The sequence below is a fragment of the Coloeus monedula genome, assembly GCF_965178545.1.
Source record: "Coloeus monedula genome assembly, chromosome: 2".
In the NCBI taxonomy this organism is placed as follows: domain Eukaryota; kingdom Metazoa; phylum Chordata; class Aves; order Passeriformes; family Corvidae; genus Coloeus; species Coloeus monedula.
Genome location: NC_138782.1, coordinates 98958419 through 98973856, shown reverse-complemented (window position 1 = coordinate 98973856; position 15438 = coordinate 98958419). Strand labels below are relative to the sequence as shown.

At 42.4% G+C, this 15438-nt stretch overlaps 2 protein-coding genes across 4 annotated transcripts in view; both read left to right on the top strand.

Moving 5' to 3' along the window:
• Nucleotides 1-361: 361 nt before the first annotated feature.
• On the top strand, nucleotides 362-7159 carry CLN8 (CLN8 transmembrane ER and ERGIC protein). The gene is made up of 3 exons (XM_082302641.1): nucleotides 362-481; nucleotides 1819-2462; nucleotides 2870-7159. Exons 2-3 carry the CDS (start codon nucleotides 1896-1898, stop codon nucleotides 3182-3184), a joined length of 882 nt encoding a protein of 293 aa, XP_082158767.1. The 5' UTR covers nucleotides 362-481; nucleotides 1819-1895; the 3' UTR covers nucleotides 3185-7159.
• Nucleotides 7160-14055: 6896 nt separating this feature from the next.
• Nucleotides 14056-15438, top strand: part of ARHGEF10 (Rho guanine nucleotide exchange factor 10) — a 109042-nt gene continuing 107659 nt past the window's right edge. For all 3 annotated transcript variants that reach the window (XM_082302621.1, XM_082302620.1, XM_082302618.1), the window contains exon 1: nucleotides 14056-14176. The gene's annotated coding sequence lies outside the window, so the exon portion shown is untranslated. The remainder of the gene's footprint in view (nucleotides 14177-15438) is intronic.

The window sequence follows — 15438 nt, the reverse complement described above, 5'->3', positions numbered from 1 at the left end:
CAGCATCAATTGTCACAAGTATGAAGAGAAACATGTAGCAGAACACCGTGACATCCATTTAATAATTTGCCGTCTTTAATGAAACTGGACAATTATAGGTAAATGTATGGGCTGTGGCACCACTGATATTTCTTTTTTACTATCATTCTTGCTGAGGAGGCGTCTATCAGGTGTTAACCTCTCAGTGGTGGTGATGTTCAGCGGCTCTCTCAGGCAGAGAAAGGCACTTTGTAAACAAGGCTCCCCCTGCCCGAGTGGCACAGCCGCACCTCCCTCCCCCCGTCCCGCAGCGCCCGGTGGTTGGTACCGACGGTGGCGCATGCGCGGAGGGCGGCCCGCGGCTGCGGACGGTGCTGTGGGACCGGCGGGTCGAGCCGGGTCGGGGCCTCCCTAGGCGGGTTGCGCCGGGCCGGGCCGGGCCGGGCCGGGCGCTCCCGGGGGACCAGGCAGGGCCGTCCCGGCATTGCGGGCAGCGCTGTGGGTGAGGAGCGGGGTTTGTGCGTCGGAGCCGGTCTCCCAGTCTGCGTGAGGGCTCGGCGGCCCCGGGGGCGGAGGAGGGTTACGGGGGGGTGTCGGTGCCGTGTCTGTCCGGGGGCGGAGGAGCTGTCGCGGCCCTGCTGGAGCCAGGGTTTGCGGTAGTGGGTCGCGCTGTTCAGGGCCTGGTCGTGCCGTGCGATCGGTGTGTTTTGCCCTGGTTTTCCCCGGGGAGATGAGGGCGGGGGGCTGCTGGGACTTGGAGTCGGTTTTGCCAAGTGTGAGGCCGTGGAGTGGGCGAAGGGCTTTCAGGGCTCCCAGCCCATCCCCCTCCTCGGAGCGGGGCACCTGCGAGCAAAGGGCAGGGCGAGTAGCTGCTCCACAGGATGCATGCACCACGGGGAGCGGTGATGGCATTTGCTGCCCGCTAGAACAAGGCGAGAGCTTCTCATCGGGCGCTCAGCCCTCGGTGGTCTTCGTGGTTTTTTCACTTGCAGTCACCGGACTCCCAAACGCACAGTGGTGTTAAGCACTTACAGGCTGCGGCGGGTGTGGTGGTCATGCTTATATCACCTATATGGTTCATAAAACGAGCTGTAGTTCAAATGTTTCAGTATTATCTGACTTTTCCCTCCCCACAAGACTTTGTTTTTGAACTACAGTATGTTCAGGAAGTTTCAGACAACTTGAGACACTTAATGCTGGGCTGTTCAGCTAATTACACTGATGTTGCTAATAATATGTAATAATGTTGCTTGTTTGCATTCCATACTCTTTTTCAATTTTTAATATGTTTTTTGTTGGAAAGTAGTTTAATGTTCAGAAACTGCTTGCAGAATCTTGTTTTGAGCCATGATCATTACAGCCCTGTTTTGGTGTAAGTGGTCCCCCTTACTGCATTAGTTTTCTGTAGTTTTATTTCCTGGATCTGTATTTGAGATTCTGAATTGCACCCAAAGCTGTAGCAAATGGTGGAAAATCAGTGCGGGAAAAGCAGGGGACTAGGACAATAACTGCGTGATACTGTTGAAATAAAAGTTTCATAAGTAACAAAACAGGATTTGCTTCTTATATTTTCTCTTCCTCTTTCTTGCCTTCCTACTTGACCCTCTTCTGCCTTTGCTTCAGTGCATTACTTTGTATTAGTAGGGACTTTGCAGGCCAGTTGTTAATCTTAAACGTGTTGCTTAAGTTTTTCTTGTCTGTCTACCTGTCTTTGGGATGACTGCCTAATGGCAACAGGACCAAAGTCCTAACTGCAGTGGATGTGAGCACCCTGTGGTTTAGAATCTATATATATGGATGTACTTAAAAATTCACTAATTTTTTTTCTCCTTGTTCCAGATGGAAAAGAAGAGTTCATGCTTACTGGTTTGCTGAATAGCTGAGGCTAAATAGGCGTGAAGGAGGCTATAGTGGGGATGAGAAGTGTCAAAAGAGAAGAAATGAATCCTATAAATGATGATCCAGTGTTTGGGACCATTTTTGACTGGGACTATCTCTTATGGGAAGTTCGTTTGACATTTTTAGCTGCTGGTTTTTTAATCTACTTGGGAGTATTTCTTCTGTCTCACTGGTTGTCTTCTTGGAGAAGTACCACTTACCGTGCCTTATATGCAAAGGAGAAGGTGTTTTGGAATATGGCAGTCACACGTGGTGTGTTTGGACTTCAGAGTTGTGTTGCTGGGTTATGGGCTTTGCTCATAGATCCTGTTTTTCATGCTGACAAAGTCTATTCACAGCAAAAGTGGAGTTGGTTTAACTGTTTAATAGCAGCTGGATTTTTCTTGCTTGAAAATGTAGCAGTTCATGTGTCGAACATTATTTTTAGAACATTTGATGTTTTCTTGGTAGTTCATCATTTGCTTGCTTTTGGTGGCTTGGCTGGTTTAGTTATCAATGTGAAATCTGGACATTATCTGCCTTTGATGGGAATGTTGCTGGAGATGAGTACTCCCTCAACGTGCATTTCCTGGATGCTTCTGAAGGTAAGAATATGACAGTTTTCAGATTATGCTTATAACAGTTTTCATGCATTTCACTTGTTTGTAAATAATCTGTATGGTTTGTTTGGATAGTTTTTCATCAAAACTGCATTTATCCAACTGATATCTATGTTACTGTCATACCTGCTTTTGTCATGACGGCACTTCTGCAGGCCTCCATGTAGGTTTCTGTGTGGTGCTGTGTGCATGTCCACAGTGGAATGGTATAGATCCATACCAAGTTTAGGGTGCCATATACATGTGGAATAATACTGCACTATGAGGAAAAAAATGCCTGAGAGTGTGTGTATATGAAAGTTGGATATTTGCATTAGTTCTACGGATTCCTCAGTTCCTTATCTTGAAGTAACAATCTCACTTCTGCATACTTTGTGTTCTTGTTTTTCTAGGCTGGCCGTGCTAACACCTTTTTCTGGAAGGCAAACCAGTGGGTGATGATCCATCTGTTTCACTGCCGCATGATTCTTACCTACCACATGTGGTGGGTGTGTATTTTCAATTGGAATTCCATCATAGAAAATCTGGGACTTCTTCACTTTATTGTTTTATTCTCGGGATTATTTGCTGTTACACTAATACTTAACCCATACTGGACATACAAAAAAACTCAGCAACTCCTCAGCCCAACTGACTGGAACTTTGAAAATAAAGCAATGGAAAATGGAAAATTAAATGGTGAGACACATCAAAAGAAGGGGATATAGCACTGAAACAGCAATGTCCCAGCAAGGTAACAGAAGAATACAACGTGAAGTTGTTCTTTGCACATGAACTAGGAGATTTTGCAAGATGCTCATTGACACAGTGACTCCTTGCTGGTAGCATTCTGTAAGCATCACAAGTGTTGAAAAGCATTGTTTGTGTTTCTTACGTGCATACATATAAGAACTTCAACCCTTGTTACAAATTACGCCAACAGTCTGTCAGGTTGGACAATATTTCATAATTTAGTAGTGATGTGCTCCCTAATGCCATCTTTTTTCCTAATGCTTCAAAGTGGCTTTACAGTTAAGTCATCTATTAAACTCAGCTTGAATCAAGTTCAGCTGGAGTCCTATTTCACATATGGTGGAGATGCTGATACTGAAAATTATGTTAAATTGTTTGTTAAGATCAATAATGATCCAAGTTAGATATGCATGGGTACCTAATTCCTGTGTGCCAGTGAATCATTCCAAGTGGCAGAACCGGTCAGTGGTAGAATGCCATCATGGCCCGGGTTTGGGTTTTGTTGTTGGTTGGTTTGTGGGTTTGGGGTTTATGGGTATTTGTTTTTGTTCTTTTTTTCTTTTAAGTGCACTTAAGGAACAGGAAAAGAACTGTTTGAGTGTTTGCTGTCAAAGTTGTAGTTTTCAGGTTGCCCTCAGTATGGGAGGAGTTCGTATCCATCAAAACCATACCTGTGGAGATCCATGCATTTGCGAAATGAGTGGTCTAGTAGGTAATCGTAGTGGCCCCTTTTGGACTTGAAATCTATGAAGTACAAGGGGCAACACCAGAAGGTGACTCTGTATTATCCTTGAAAAAAATGCTGCTTGATTAGTAAAATTATTTTGTTTGTAGGTCCCACATGAGGGGTCATGCAATTGGTTCCACTAGTGCTTCTGTTATGGTTCCTCTTATTTTTTGGAATGCACTTAGTTTTAGATGGTTTCAGAATCTGAGGTGACTCCTCTGTGGAGGAAAGCCTGTATCACCTCCTGTAGGAGTTTGGTTGTTTTAATATTTTTATTTAACTTTAAAGAACATACCAAGAGACACTAACAATCATTTGCACTTTATCTGCCACATCACAAAAATCTTTCCTTGACCTGAGAAACTGGGTTGCTCCTTAGATAGGGACTTACTGGTTGATGGCTCCTGGGTGAAGTGTTGGGAAGTGGATGGAGGGATACAGATCACGATAGAAGAGGGTGACGCCTAGTGGCAGGAGAATGACAGAATGACAGGTGTTAATTTTGGTGCATGGAACTAATGAGATTAAAAAAATGGTTAAGTGGAACTCTGTGTGACATGACTGCTACACAGATTTATTTCCCAAAGCATTAAGACTGGGTGAGCCCAAGTTGTGAAGAATTCATGGTCAAGCCATGAATTAGAGACTTTGTGGACTGATCTGTGGTGGAGCATATTGTTTTAAATGTGTGAGGGAAGCACTCTTTGGTGTAAACAGCCCCATTTTATTAATTTTTGGTGGGAATGTCTTTGATTTGTTCTGAGTGAAGGGAGTGGTCAGGTTTCTGTGTTCCCTAATTTACTCTGTGTGAGCACAGAGTTGAATTGCTGTTCGATGAGGGAGAGGAAGCTTCTTACTTCAGGTCACAAATATATAGCCAGATCTTGTTGCTAATGATGAAGTGGTGAATATCTGAAACTGCCTATTCAAAACCAGGGTGAGAGGTTATTCACAGTTATTATACACAGCAACCCTGTCTGTTATTGTGCTGATATTTAATAGATAAAATCTAAATCTACCTTCTTATTTCTAAGCTGGGCAGAATGAAGTTGCAGTGTTGCTTGTCTGGGCACCATCCTATAATAAAAAGGATTCTTAAAAGCTTGAAATGATGTACCTGTCCTGAGGAGTTGTGTGTGGGAGAGTAATGTTAAAAGTACTTCGGAAGAAACCAGAGGGTTGAATTCCTTGGCAGTGGAACCAGAAAATATGATCTAAATGCATATCTTGCAGAATCCATACCTCACTTGCAGGAGTTCCAGGGAGAAAGAGAATAAGTCATCAGGTTATCAGAATGATGGTGTACTCTATGAAGCTTAAAACTTGAAGGTTTGGATTCAATAAAACAAGGTAATAATTGTTAAAATCTTAGCTACAGAATTCTGAAGAATCCTAACAGAAAATGGAAGCATCAGAAAAAGTTTGGGATGAGTGTGTAATTCTTAGAGTGGCTGGCTAAAGAATGTGAATTTCCTATGTGCTAAAATAAAAGAATATGGAGGGTGGGGGTTAGTGAATTAAGACTGAAAAAAGACAGGTGGAAATTTACGTCATAGCACCAGATGTCTAAAGTTTAATATTTTATACTCTTAATTTGCATAATTTTATTAAGTGAATTTTAAATCTTGCATTAAAATTATATTTTAGCATCATAACGCAGTCTTCTTAGTTTGCATCCTAGTGTGAGTTTTTTCACAAAAACACACTGTTGGGCTTTACATATCTTAACTACATAATGAATAATACTTTAGAGCCCCTGTTAACCAAAACACTGGTAAAACAAGAAAGCTATGCAATAAAGCAAATAACAGCACTTATTTTATTTCTGTTGGTTTGAGAGTACTTTACAGTCCAGCTAGAAATATAACAAAAATACAGACAACCATTCTTCATTTTGATGGCTTATCATTGGAGTTACCAGTTCTGTTACACAGAGCCTCTTTTTTTTATACTTGAGTATGAAAGAACCTTTTATAAGGGCATGTAGTGATAGGACAAGGGCTTTAGTTTAGGCTTTAAACTAAAAGAGAGGAGAGTTAGATGATCTTAGGAAGAAATTGTTCCATATGAGGATGGTGAGTCATTGGAACAGGTTGCCCGAAGAAGTTGTGGATGCCCCATCCCTGGAAGTGTTCAAGGCAAGGTTGGATGGGGATTTGAACAGCCTGGTATAGTGGAAGGTGTCCCTGCCTACAGCAGGAGGGTTGGAACTAGATGATCTGTAAGGTCTCTTCCAATCCAAAAACTTCTGTGATTGATTCTTCACTGTCTATTGACTGCTCCCTTTAGGAGGATTTTCTGGTTTATTATTGTGGATGACTGTCACATTGCTCTGAAATGAGTCTGAAAAAGTTCTTGAACTGAGGGTTTTGGTGTGTATTTACTCTTATAACTAAGTGCTGCTTTTCAGCCCAAAGGTAGAGTAGCCATAGCTTGTTTGTAAATTTTGTTGAAGTGAAACTAATTCCAGTCCTGTTGGGCCTTCTTATATATATACAACCTCATCCACAATCCCATTTAGAAAAATTCAGTCAGCTTCAGTAGTGGCTGGATTGGATCACAGGGTGTGCTGCTGTGGATTTGGAAAACTCTTGCATAACGTGATATTGAGTGAATTACTTGTTTGCCAAGGTGGCTGCTAGGGACTTGGCTCTGCTTTCTTGTTGAACAAGCTTATTTGAATGAGTGGTGTTTGTCTCACCTTTCTGGCTGAAGCTTTTTTTTTAAAAAAATACCAACAAAACTACAAACCAGCAAACTGTGGTGGGAATGATGGTGTTCAGTTTTATTTTGTTTTTTTTAAAGAAAAATGTCTGATCTGAGACACCTTGTCCAGTCATCTGGTTCTTACTGTCTTTATACAACATTCCTAAATCACAGCTTGTGTTTTCCTCCATTTCTGTCCTGTGTTTTTTTCCCAAAATTTGTCACAGTTTTCCCCCCAAACCCACCAATTTTTCTATTAATATTTTTTCTTACTTGCAACACTGGTCATGATCTTGGAGGAGTCACATTACCACTGCAATATTTTTGTCTAGTAGTTTTCAGTACATCCTGTCAGGCCCATCTTGCACTAAATACCCATGTCCAAATCTTTCAGAGTTTTTTTGCGTTTTCCTGATAACGTGGATTAAATATTGATGTGATGTACAGTTATAAGAAACCTTCTTTAACCTCAGGGAGACTCCCCCTTAAAGTGAATTTAAGAGTGTTAAGCAAACTCAAGTCTGCTCTTGTACAATATAATGTTTGTTGAAAAGCATCTTTACACTGTACATAAATAAAAGTATTTTATCGAATAGCTGTCTATTGTGTTTCATTTACTGATGAAAATAATGTCTATTGTTTTTTACTTGCTATTTGTAGCTTAAACAGTTTTTGCAATGTATGCACTAAAAATGATTTGTTTATTTTGAAATGTTAAACTTGACAAAGATAATGTCATATTCATGGACATAGCTGTAAAAATCTTGTAAACCAATGTCCCTTCACCAGCATTTAACGTATTATTCCCACAAGCATGTTTAGAACACTAGAAGCTGTGCTATATGTAAGTATGTATTAAAAACAGTTTAAAAAACATCTCTTGGGAATGACCATTCTGGCTTGTGTATTTGAAGTGTGTCGTCCATTTTTGCATTAGGCTCTAACTGTGAAGACACTTCATTTGGTACTTCATTTGGTACCACATGACACTTCATGGTTTAGTATGAGCTGCCTTAAATAAACAACAAAAACTTGTCCCATTACAAAATAGTAAAATACAGGTCTAAGCATTTCTTTCATGATGCTTTGTAGGAATTAATTCCTAATGCTTTTTAGATTAGTGAGTTAAAGGAACACAGCATCATTACTGGCATTTTAATTATTCTTAAAAGAATGCACAGTGCAAGCAAGTGGCTGGCTGCCTCTGCAGTGAAGTCCCCAAGATTAATTGAAGCAGAAGCAAGACATTCATGTGTACTAACTGAAATGTGTGTGGGTACAGACTGGGATGAGAAGAACAATGTCTAATAGTGTTTGTATGAGTAAATTTTTTTTTTTTTGTAAATGATCTGTAAAATAAATGTTATTAAATGTTATTTTTTTCCTATTCAGGTGTTTTCAATGAATAAGTAAATATGTTTACTATAGTTTTAAAAAATTCTCAGAAAAATATTGTAGCACACTTGTGCCGACAATGTTATACAGTAATTACAATCTTTTGGTCTTGTGTCATTGCACTGGTACTTAAATTGGAACAAAAAAATGCAAGCAGTGGTCATTAATGAATTAAATTATGCCTGTTGCTGTAGTTGTCAGCCCCCAGATGGGTTTCCAGTGTTGGAAGAGACATTTCATGCTCTGGATATGATTAACTAATTAGCATGTTCTGCTAGTGGTGGTGTCACAGAGCAGGAACAACTATTTTGCAGTACATTGTGCCTTCCTGTTTTCTGTAAATTGAACGCTGGTGAGTGGGATGGAATGATGATGATACAGCAAACCTGCAAGACAAGAGCAGTCCTTGTTCATAGTTCAAGGTGGCAGACAGGCCAAGCTTGAAAGGAGTGGGGCCTGCTCATCTGTCCACAAATAAGAAAGCAAGGAAATTGGCTGTGCCATTGCTTGCTGCTACTGTGTGTATGTTCTGAGAGCCAGCTAGGGTCACTTCTAAGTCATTAGGAATATGACCTGAGTAGAGAGAGTGGAAATTTAATACTAGCTTTGTCAGATACTACTTCTGGTCTGAAGTTTTTATTTCCTTTTATGATAGTAGCTGCCTCTCCTCCTTTGCTTGGCTCACGTTAGTGTGCTGTATAAGCTGACAGTGTTTTCCCCACTATGTCCTCTGTAAACAACTGTGAGGTTTTAGTACTGGTAATTGGTTCTGGCAGCTCCAGGTACTTGCTCGGATTTATACATTGTTGTATAGATCTGAAACTTCCTTCTCTTGCCTTGCTGCTTCTGCTGCTGCTAAAAGCAGTTTACCGGGTGAACACTGCATTTTGTTACTGAAGCTGTGCTCAGTCGAGTTTAAGCATGGGGCTTGCACCAAGCAGGGGACGAAATAACCTGAGAAAGGACTAACTTTGTAGAAGGTAGAGAGTTGACTTTCCTATGTTTCTGGACCTTGGAGTTGTGCTGTCAGGATCTTTTAAGTGTAAATCAAGGTGATAGCTATGATACCTTGAAAAACAAAGCCATGCAGACAAACTACAGAAGTATATAGAGTACTTTTACATGGAGGTTTGCATAGAGTAGGCATAGAGCATCTCTAATGAGCTTGTTCATCTTGTTTTGTGGGTCGTATTTACAGGAAGAAAGTGTATCCTGGAAAGCAGCAGTAGCTTTCCTAAGGAGTCATTAAGAATTAAATATGAAAAAACTAGGAGGCTTTGGGATGAGGTAGATGGAACTGGTTGTTACATTGTATACTGTTGAACAGGTTGTGTGTGGATATTGAATATGTAGTTTCTCTGATGCTTTAGCTGTTCGTTTTTTCTCAGCATCATATTGAGTATTACTGTGACACTGGTTGAAGCTAAGTTTGAGAAACTTCTTTCAGGACATCAAAATTACTAAGCAATATATTGCCCAAGGCTGAAAGAGCCTAACGTCTCTTCTAATTTAAAGTAATTTATTCTAGTATCATCATTGCCTTTTTAGCTTACATAATTATTTTTACCCCTGGAGATTCTTTTGCATATTCATGAGTACAAATCAATCTGCTCTTTTGTTTTCCTAGCCATCCTAATACTCTTTGTTTGTCACTTTTCCCACTTGAATTTCTTTTTATTACATGTTGGCAGCTTAGAGTTGTACACAGTATTTGATATAAAGTCTTCTCAGTATCTTGTATTACACTAGTACGTCCTTTCCTCCCCTGGGAACAGTTCTGCTTCAGCCAAAGGCTGCATTTGTCTTTCAGGGCTGCACGGCCTCAGCGCTTAGTGGTGCTCCTGAGAAGAAATTCACTCAAGTTTTTATCAGCTTCAGGATGAAGAAGAGCCATCAGAGATCAGCGAAATAACTGAAAGCAGGAATTTTGTGTTACAGAAACAACTTGTGCATATTATTGTCTGGGGTGTGGGTGCCCACGTGTGAGCAGCGGGGGCTCCGTGAGGGGAGGCCGGGCTGCCCCAGCCGGACACAGCCGGTTCCAGCCGGATCCAACCACCCACCGCAGGGCGTGGCTGAGCCCACGGCCGGGGCGGGGCACCTCGGGGGAAACGTAGGTAAGGGCAAAAAATGCTGCACAAAAGTGAGGAGAACAAAGTGAAAGAAACAGCTCTGCGAGCACCAAGGTCAGTGAAGAAGGAGGGGGAGAAGCTGTTCCAGGGCACCAGATCAGAGATTCACCTGCAGCCCATAGAGGAGCCCTAAAGGAGCAGGTTTATCCGGAAGGCCTGCAGCCTGTGGGAAGCACCCACTCTGAAGCAGAGGAGAAATGTGAGGAGGAAGAAGTACCGGGAGGAGCTGTTACTGACTGACCACAACCCCGGTTCCCATCCCACTGTGCCCCTCGGGGTGTGGAAGGCCATGGAGTTGGGAATGAAGGAGTGATGTTGAGTTTGGAGAAGGGACAACAGAGGGGGGAGATTTTTTTTTTACTTTTGTTTTTGTTTCTTACCATCCCATTTTTAATTTCAATTGGCAATAAATGAAATTTCCCCAAGTTGAGTCTGTTTGGCCCATGACAGTAGTTGTCAAGGGATCTTTTGGCTTTCATTTTGACCTATAAGATTTACATCTTATTTTCTCCCCAAATCCTGTTGACAAGGGGGAGTGAGAGAGCAACTGGGTGAGGGTCTGGTTGCTGGCCAAGGTCTACCCACCATAAGAAGTTATGGCATTGGCTGTACTATCACTCATGTGCGACCCGTGACAACAAGGAGATGATGTAACACAAGGGCTCTGCTCCTGACCAATATTAAAATTTAGGAAAATTTGTACCTAGTCTGTCTGAATTGGCAGTCTGAGAATTTGACTTGCAAATACTCATAAAAGAAGGAAAGAAGTGGAATGAAATGCATTCATGAAAGAAATTCTAGTGCTGGTAAAATACCACAATATTGTAAAATTCAATTGTCAGGTTAACCTGTACTGGTGTGCTGAGAGCTGACAAACTGTCTCCCAGTAGTGGTGCTGGTGCTCCCGGAAAACCTGGAAGACAAGTCAGCAGTAGGCATCAAAGCAGAATGTGAATAAGCAGTGTTTTTATAAACCCAAAAGTTATTTTTTATGTAATAGTCTGAATTTAGGAAAACTGTGTGGTTTGCTTGTATTTTTTAAAATATCTATTATATATAAATATATATATATAAAAAAATTATTGTCACTCATTCTGGTTTGGTAAGGGAAGTAGAGGGGATCTGTAACTTTACAAGGCTCCAGCATGTGTTTCTGCAGATGCTCAAGTTAAGGAAGGCCATTGGATGTCCTGGCTTGGAGTGGTTTCTGAGGGATTACAGTAAACAGATGACATACTGTCTTCATGGGGAACACAGTTGGGAGCAACAGAATTTCCAGTGGATGAATACTCCCTAGGAAAATGTGCCAGCTACATCAGCTGTTAAACAGAAGGAAGAATTTGAGAAAACTGGGATTTGCTGGGGAACTTGATAACCTAAGTTTTAGTTGTTTTGTTCAGATTTCATGCAGTGTTTTGGAAAGCAAGCCATTGGAATGATGTCTTATATCTTAGGTGTCATAAATTTAGGTGTACATTCAACCATGCCAATTTCCATGGAGAGAGAAAAAAGGGATCCCATCTTCATGGCATAGTGTCACTGGGGGTCAGGACACCGCCCAGGGTTCATGGTGTCCTTAGGATGCCCGGTACACATGCTGGAGTAGGTGGATGAAGCATGGTAAAGATGTGTGGAGTAGATGACCTGTGTGTAGTAGCTTGGAGGTGAAGTATCTTTGCTGAAGCCCCAGTAATCAGAAATGAGAGCAAGTAAATTTTGGTGAGGTCTCACGCAAGTATCACCAGTAAAACCAATTTAAACATCAACTTCTTAGAATCTGGTTACAAAAATCATGATGTTAACAGTGGAGATGGCCATTATCTATACTCTAATTATCAACAACTAATTGTGGGTGGATAAATAATGAATTTGTGATTGTGATGATGAGGGTGCTAATTATTACTGCTATTAGGCTGTTGCCTTACAAATCAGTAGGAAAGTGCAAGTTATTTTGGAAGTTACTTTTTCTTAAGTTGATCTGCTGTTATGGGATTTGTCCAACAAGGTTTCCAGAGCAACCTTTTCTTGGAATATATGTATGGTCACCAGGAGAAGGTGCTGTCAAAGATCAAAAGGGTTCACAAAAAGTCTTCAGTAAGGATTTCAATTGTGTCTAAGATAATTGTGAAAGATAAGATAATCTGCGAAAGGTAATTATGAAAGGGAGAATTTAGTACACATAAGATTGTGAGCTGGCTGCCAAAACGAGAAGGATATTGCTAGTAAATGGTATTTTTAATTACAGAATTGAGCTAGTTGTACTTGTATAGATATGTGTTTGTTCTTTAAAGTGGCCTCTAATGATAAGCACTTATTAAACAGTTTGCCAAAGATTGATTCCCCACCATTTCAGCTCCGGAAATAATAGCTTGGTGTGAGTGAAATGCAACATATTTTAAAAATTACAGAAACAACAGGATAAAATGGTCTCTGATGGAACTGAGTGGTATCTTATATGAACTGAATGTCATAATGGTATTCCTGACCTTAACTTTTACCTATGGCCCAATTTTCTTGTTTTCTTTCTTACCTGGAACCTATAGAGCTATGTGAAAGCTATTTTGAGTTAATACCATGAAGAATTGCATTAAAAAGAAATAACTTTGTGGAAATGGAAACATTTTTTGAAAGGAATAGTTTAAAATACTTACTTTGTGATTCAGATTGTATGAAGCCACACAAAGACTTGGATAATCGTGAATCTGTGTTGTTAAACTACAGACAAAGGGAAAATGTAGGGAAAAGGCGTATTAATCAAATGTCAAGTGCCACCATTTTCTAGTAATGCTTTCCTGTAATGATAATGAATTTACTATTTACTGAAAATATTTTATTGCTCACTGTAGAATGAGTTTACTTAAATAGGCAAGGATCACTGCTGGATGACACATGGATCTTTGAACAGTATTTATCTCGAAGATTTCATTCTTAAAAGTGGTCCAAAGATTTCAGATAATATTTAACAACATTAAATAGTTGTAATTACTTATAATTTATTTAAGAACTTATAATGTACTTAAGAGGATTTATTTTCATTGAAGTGTGACAGATGTTTACATGGATATATCGTAAGGTACACATTTTAAATATAATTGCATGTCGTAAAGGTTTTCTATTTTATTTAAACTAAGGGGCATGGCCAGGTCTGGTGGTTGGTGTTACTCTCAGGACAAGCATGCTTGAGTGGCACGAGCTTTGGGTGGCTGCGTGGTTGGCTTGGTCAGTGCTGGTCTGCAGTGATGCTCGCTGTAAGGACTGTCACGCAAGAAGGATGCAAAAAGCAAAAATGTTCGGCATGAGGTGCCAGCGTCTCTAGATGGCATTTTAATTTGAAAACTATTACTGGATTTCGAGTTATAAGTGAGATTAAAATCCAAAATAAAGCCGTGGCCCAGTGTTTACCCTGGCGTCTTCAGGGGCTATTCGTGAGCATGAGGCTGAGTGTGCCCAGTTGTGCACCCCGGGACCGGCTGCCTCCCGGTCCCTGCAACCGGGCAGCTCCGCTCTCCGCCCATTACACCGACGCCTCGCGGGGCTGCCCCCCGCCAGCAGGGCCGCGGGGCGGGCGGCGGGATGTGCTCCCGCCCCGGGGCGGTGCCGTGCGGCGGCAGGAATGCGGCGGGGGCCGGGGAACACGCGCTGCCCGCCCCGCCTCGCCCGGCCCGGCCCGACCCGACCCGACCCGGCCCAACCCGACCGGCTGGGCCAGCTGGGATGCAACGGGACCTCCCGGGGGCGGGGACCGGGAGCGGCGGCCACGGGCAGGCGCTGACAGCAGCGGCGGCCGCAGCGAGGCGGGGCCGGGGGCCGGGCCGGGCCGGGCGGGTCCCGCCGGGGCTCAAGAGCTCCGCCCGGCGGCCAGCGTGAGCTCCGCGGCGGGGTGAGTGACGTGTCCGGGCGGCGGGGCGGCCGCGGGGCCCCGGCGGAGCGGGGCGGAGCGGAGCGGGCCGTGCCGGGCGGCGGCCGCCTCGGAGCATTTGGCGGCGGCTCCGGCCGCGGCGGAGGAGGTGGGTGTTCCCTTCTCGCCGGGGTCTTGCTCCGGTGTTGTCACAGAAAGTTTGGTCCTCGGAGGGTGGGCTCGATGTTTGGTTCGGAGACGCCCTTCAGGGGCCGGGGCTGCCTCGCTGGGGCTGCGGGGGCCCGGGGCGGCAGCCTCTGGACGCTGCCGCGGGGGAGGAGGGGGACTCGTGGTGTGAGATTGTCATTAAATCGGTTTTGCCCGTGGGAGGTGGGTTACTGAAGCGAGGGTATGAGAGGTCCCTAGAGCGCCTTGGCCAAACTCGCTGTTGAACTGCGGTGAAGTTTCTTCTCCGAGGTTTTCGCGGGGGGTTTCTCGCGTGTGCGCTGCTTCGTACTCCGCCGTATGGGGAGCTGCCGGCTCCAGCTTCCCTCCCCTCTCCATCAGCTATGGACATGGCTATGGAAAATATAACTCCCATGGGGGCTGGCGTTTCTTTCCTTTCCCGTTCTTCAAAGCTGGTATCGACCAGATTTTTACGTGGCATCTGCAATTAAATTGGTTGTCTTGAAAGAGCTGAAAAACAGTACTTCACAGTAACACTGTATTTTTATGTATTTTTTTTTTTTTCTGAGGAGGTTTAAAAAATATCTTTGGTTTCTTTGTAATTAACGGTGCAACTATTGGACTAGTTACATAGTTGTTTGTGGTGATCCCAGACCATGTAGTTGCTTTTGCAAGATGCCCTGCACTTACAGGGTAGGGTAAGAAGAGCTCTAGAAGATTGCCCAGTCATGCACTGGACGAGTGAGCTAGCAAGCTGTGTCAGTAGGCAGTACCAAGTACTTGGAAAGGCAGCTATTAATAATGTGTACACAGCAAAGGCTTATTTGAAAGACTTATAGGTGATGCTTGTATTTTTGACCAAAACAATTTTATCCATCATAAATTCTCTCCTTTTTCATTTACATATTTCTTCAATTCTTTTTTTTTGTTGTTTGTTTGTTTGGTTTTTTTTTTACTTTCTTTCCCAAAGATACTAAGGTCATGGCTTTTACCTTGAGCTAGCGGGTTTTAAGTTGTTTAATTGCAATGTAAAAAGCTTTTTTTTTTTTTTCAGTCTTGCTAACTGTTAGCATAAAGAGGTATAGGGTTGGGTTATTTTTTCATGAGTCAGTAAACAAAAAATATTGTTTAAAAACTGTTCCATGCTAAATAAATACAGTGAGATTATATGAACGTGTGTTAGTTTGTGGCTATTTTTATTGTAAATAAAATAATTTTTTTCCTAAAACCTTCACTCTGCTTGGT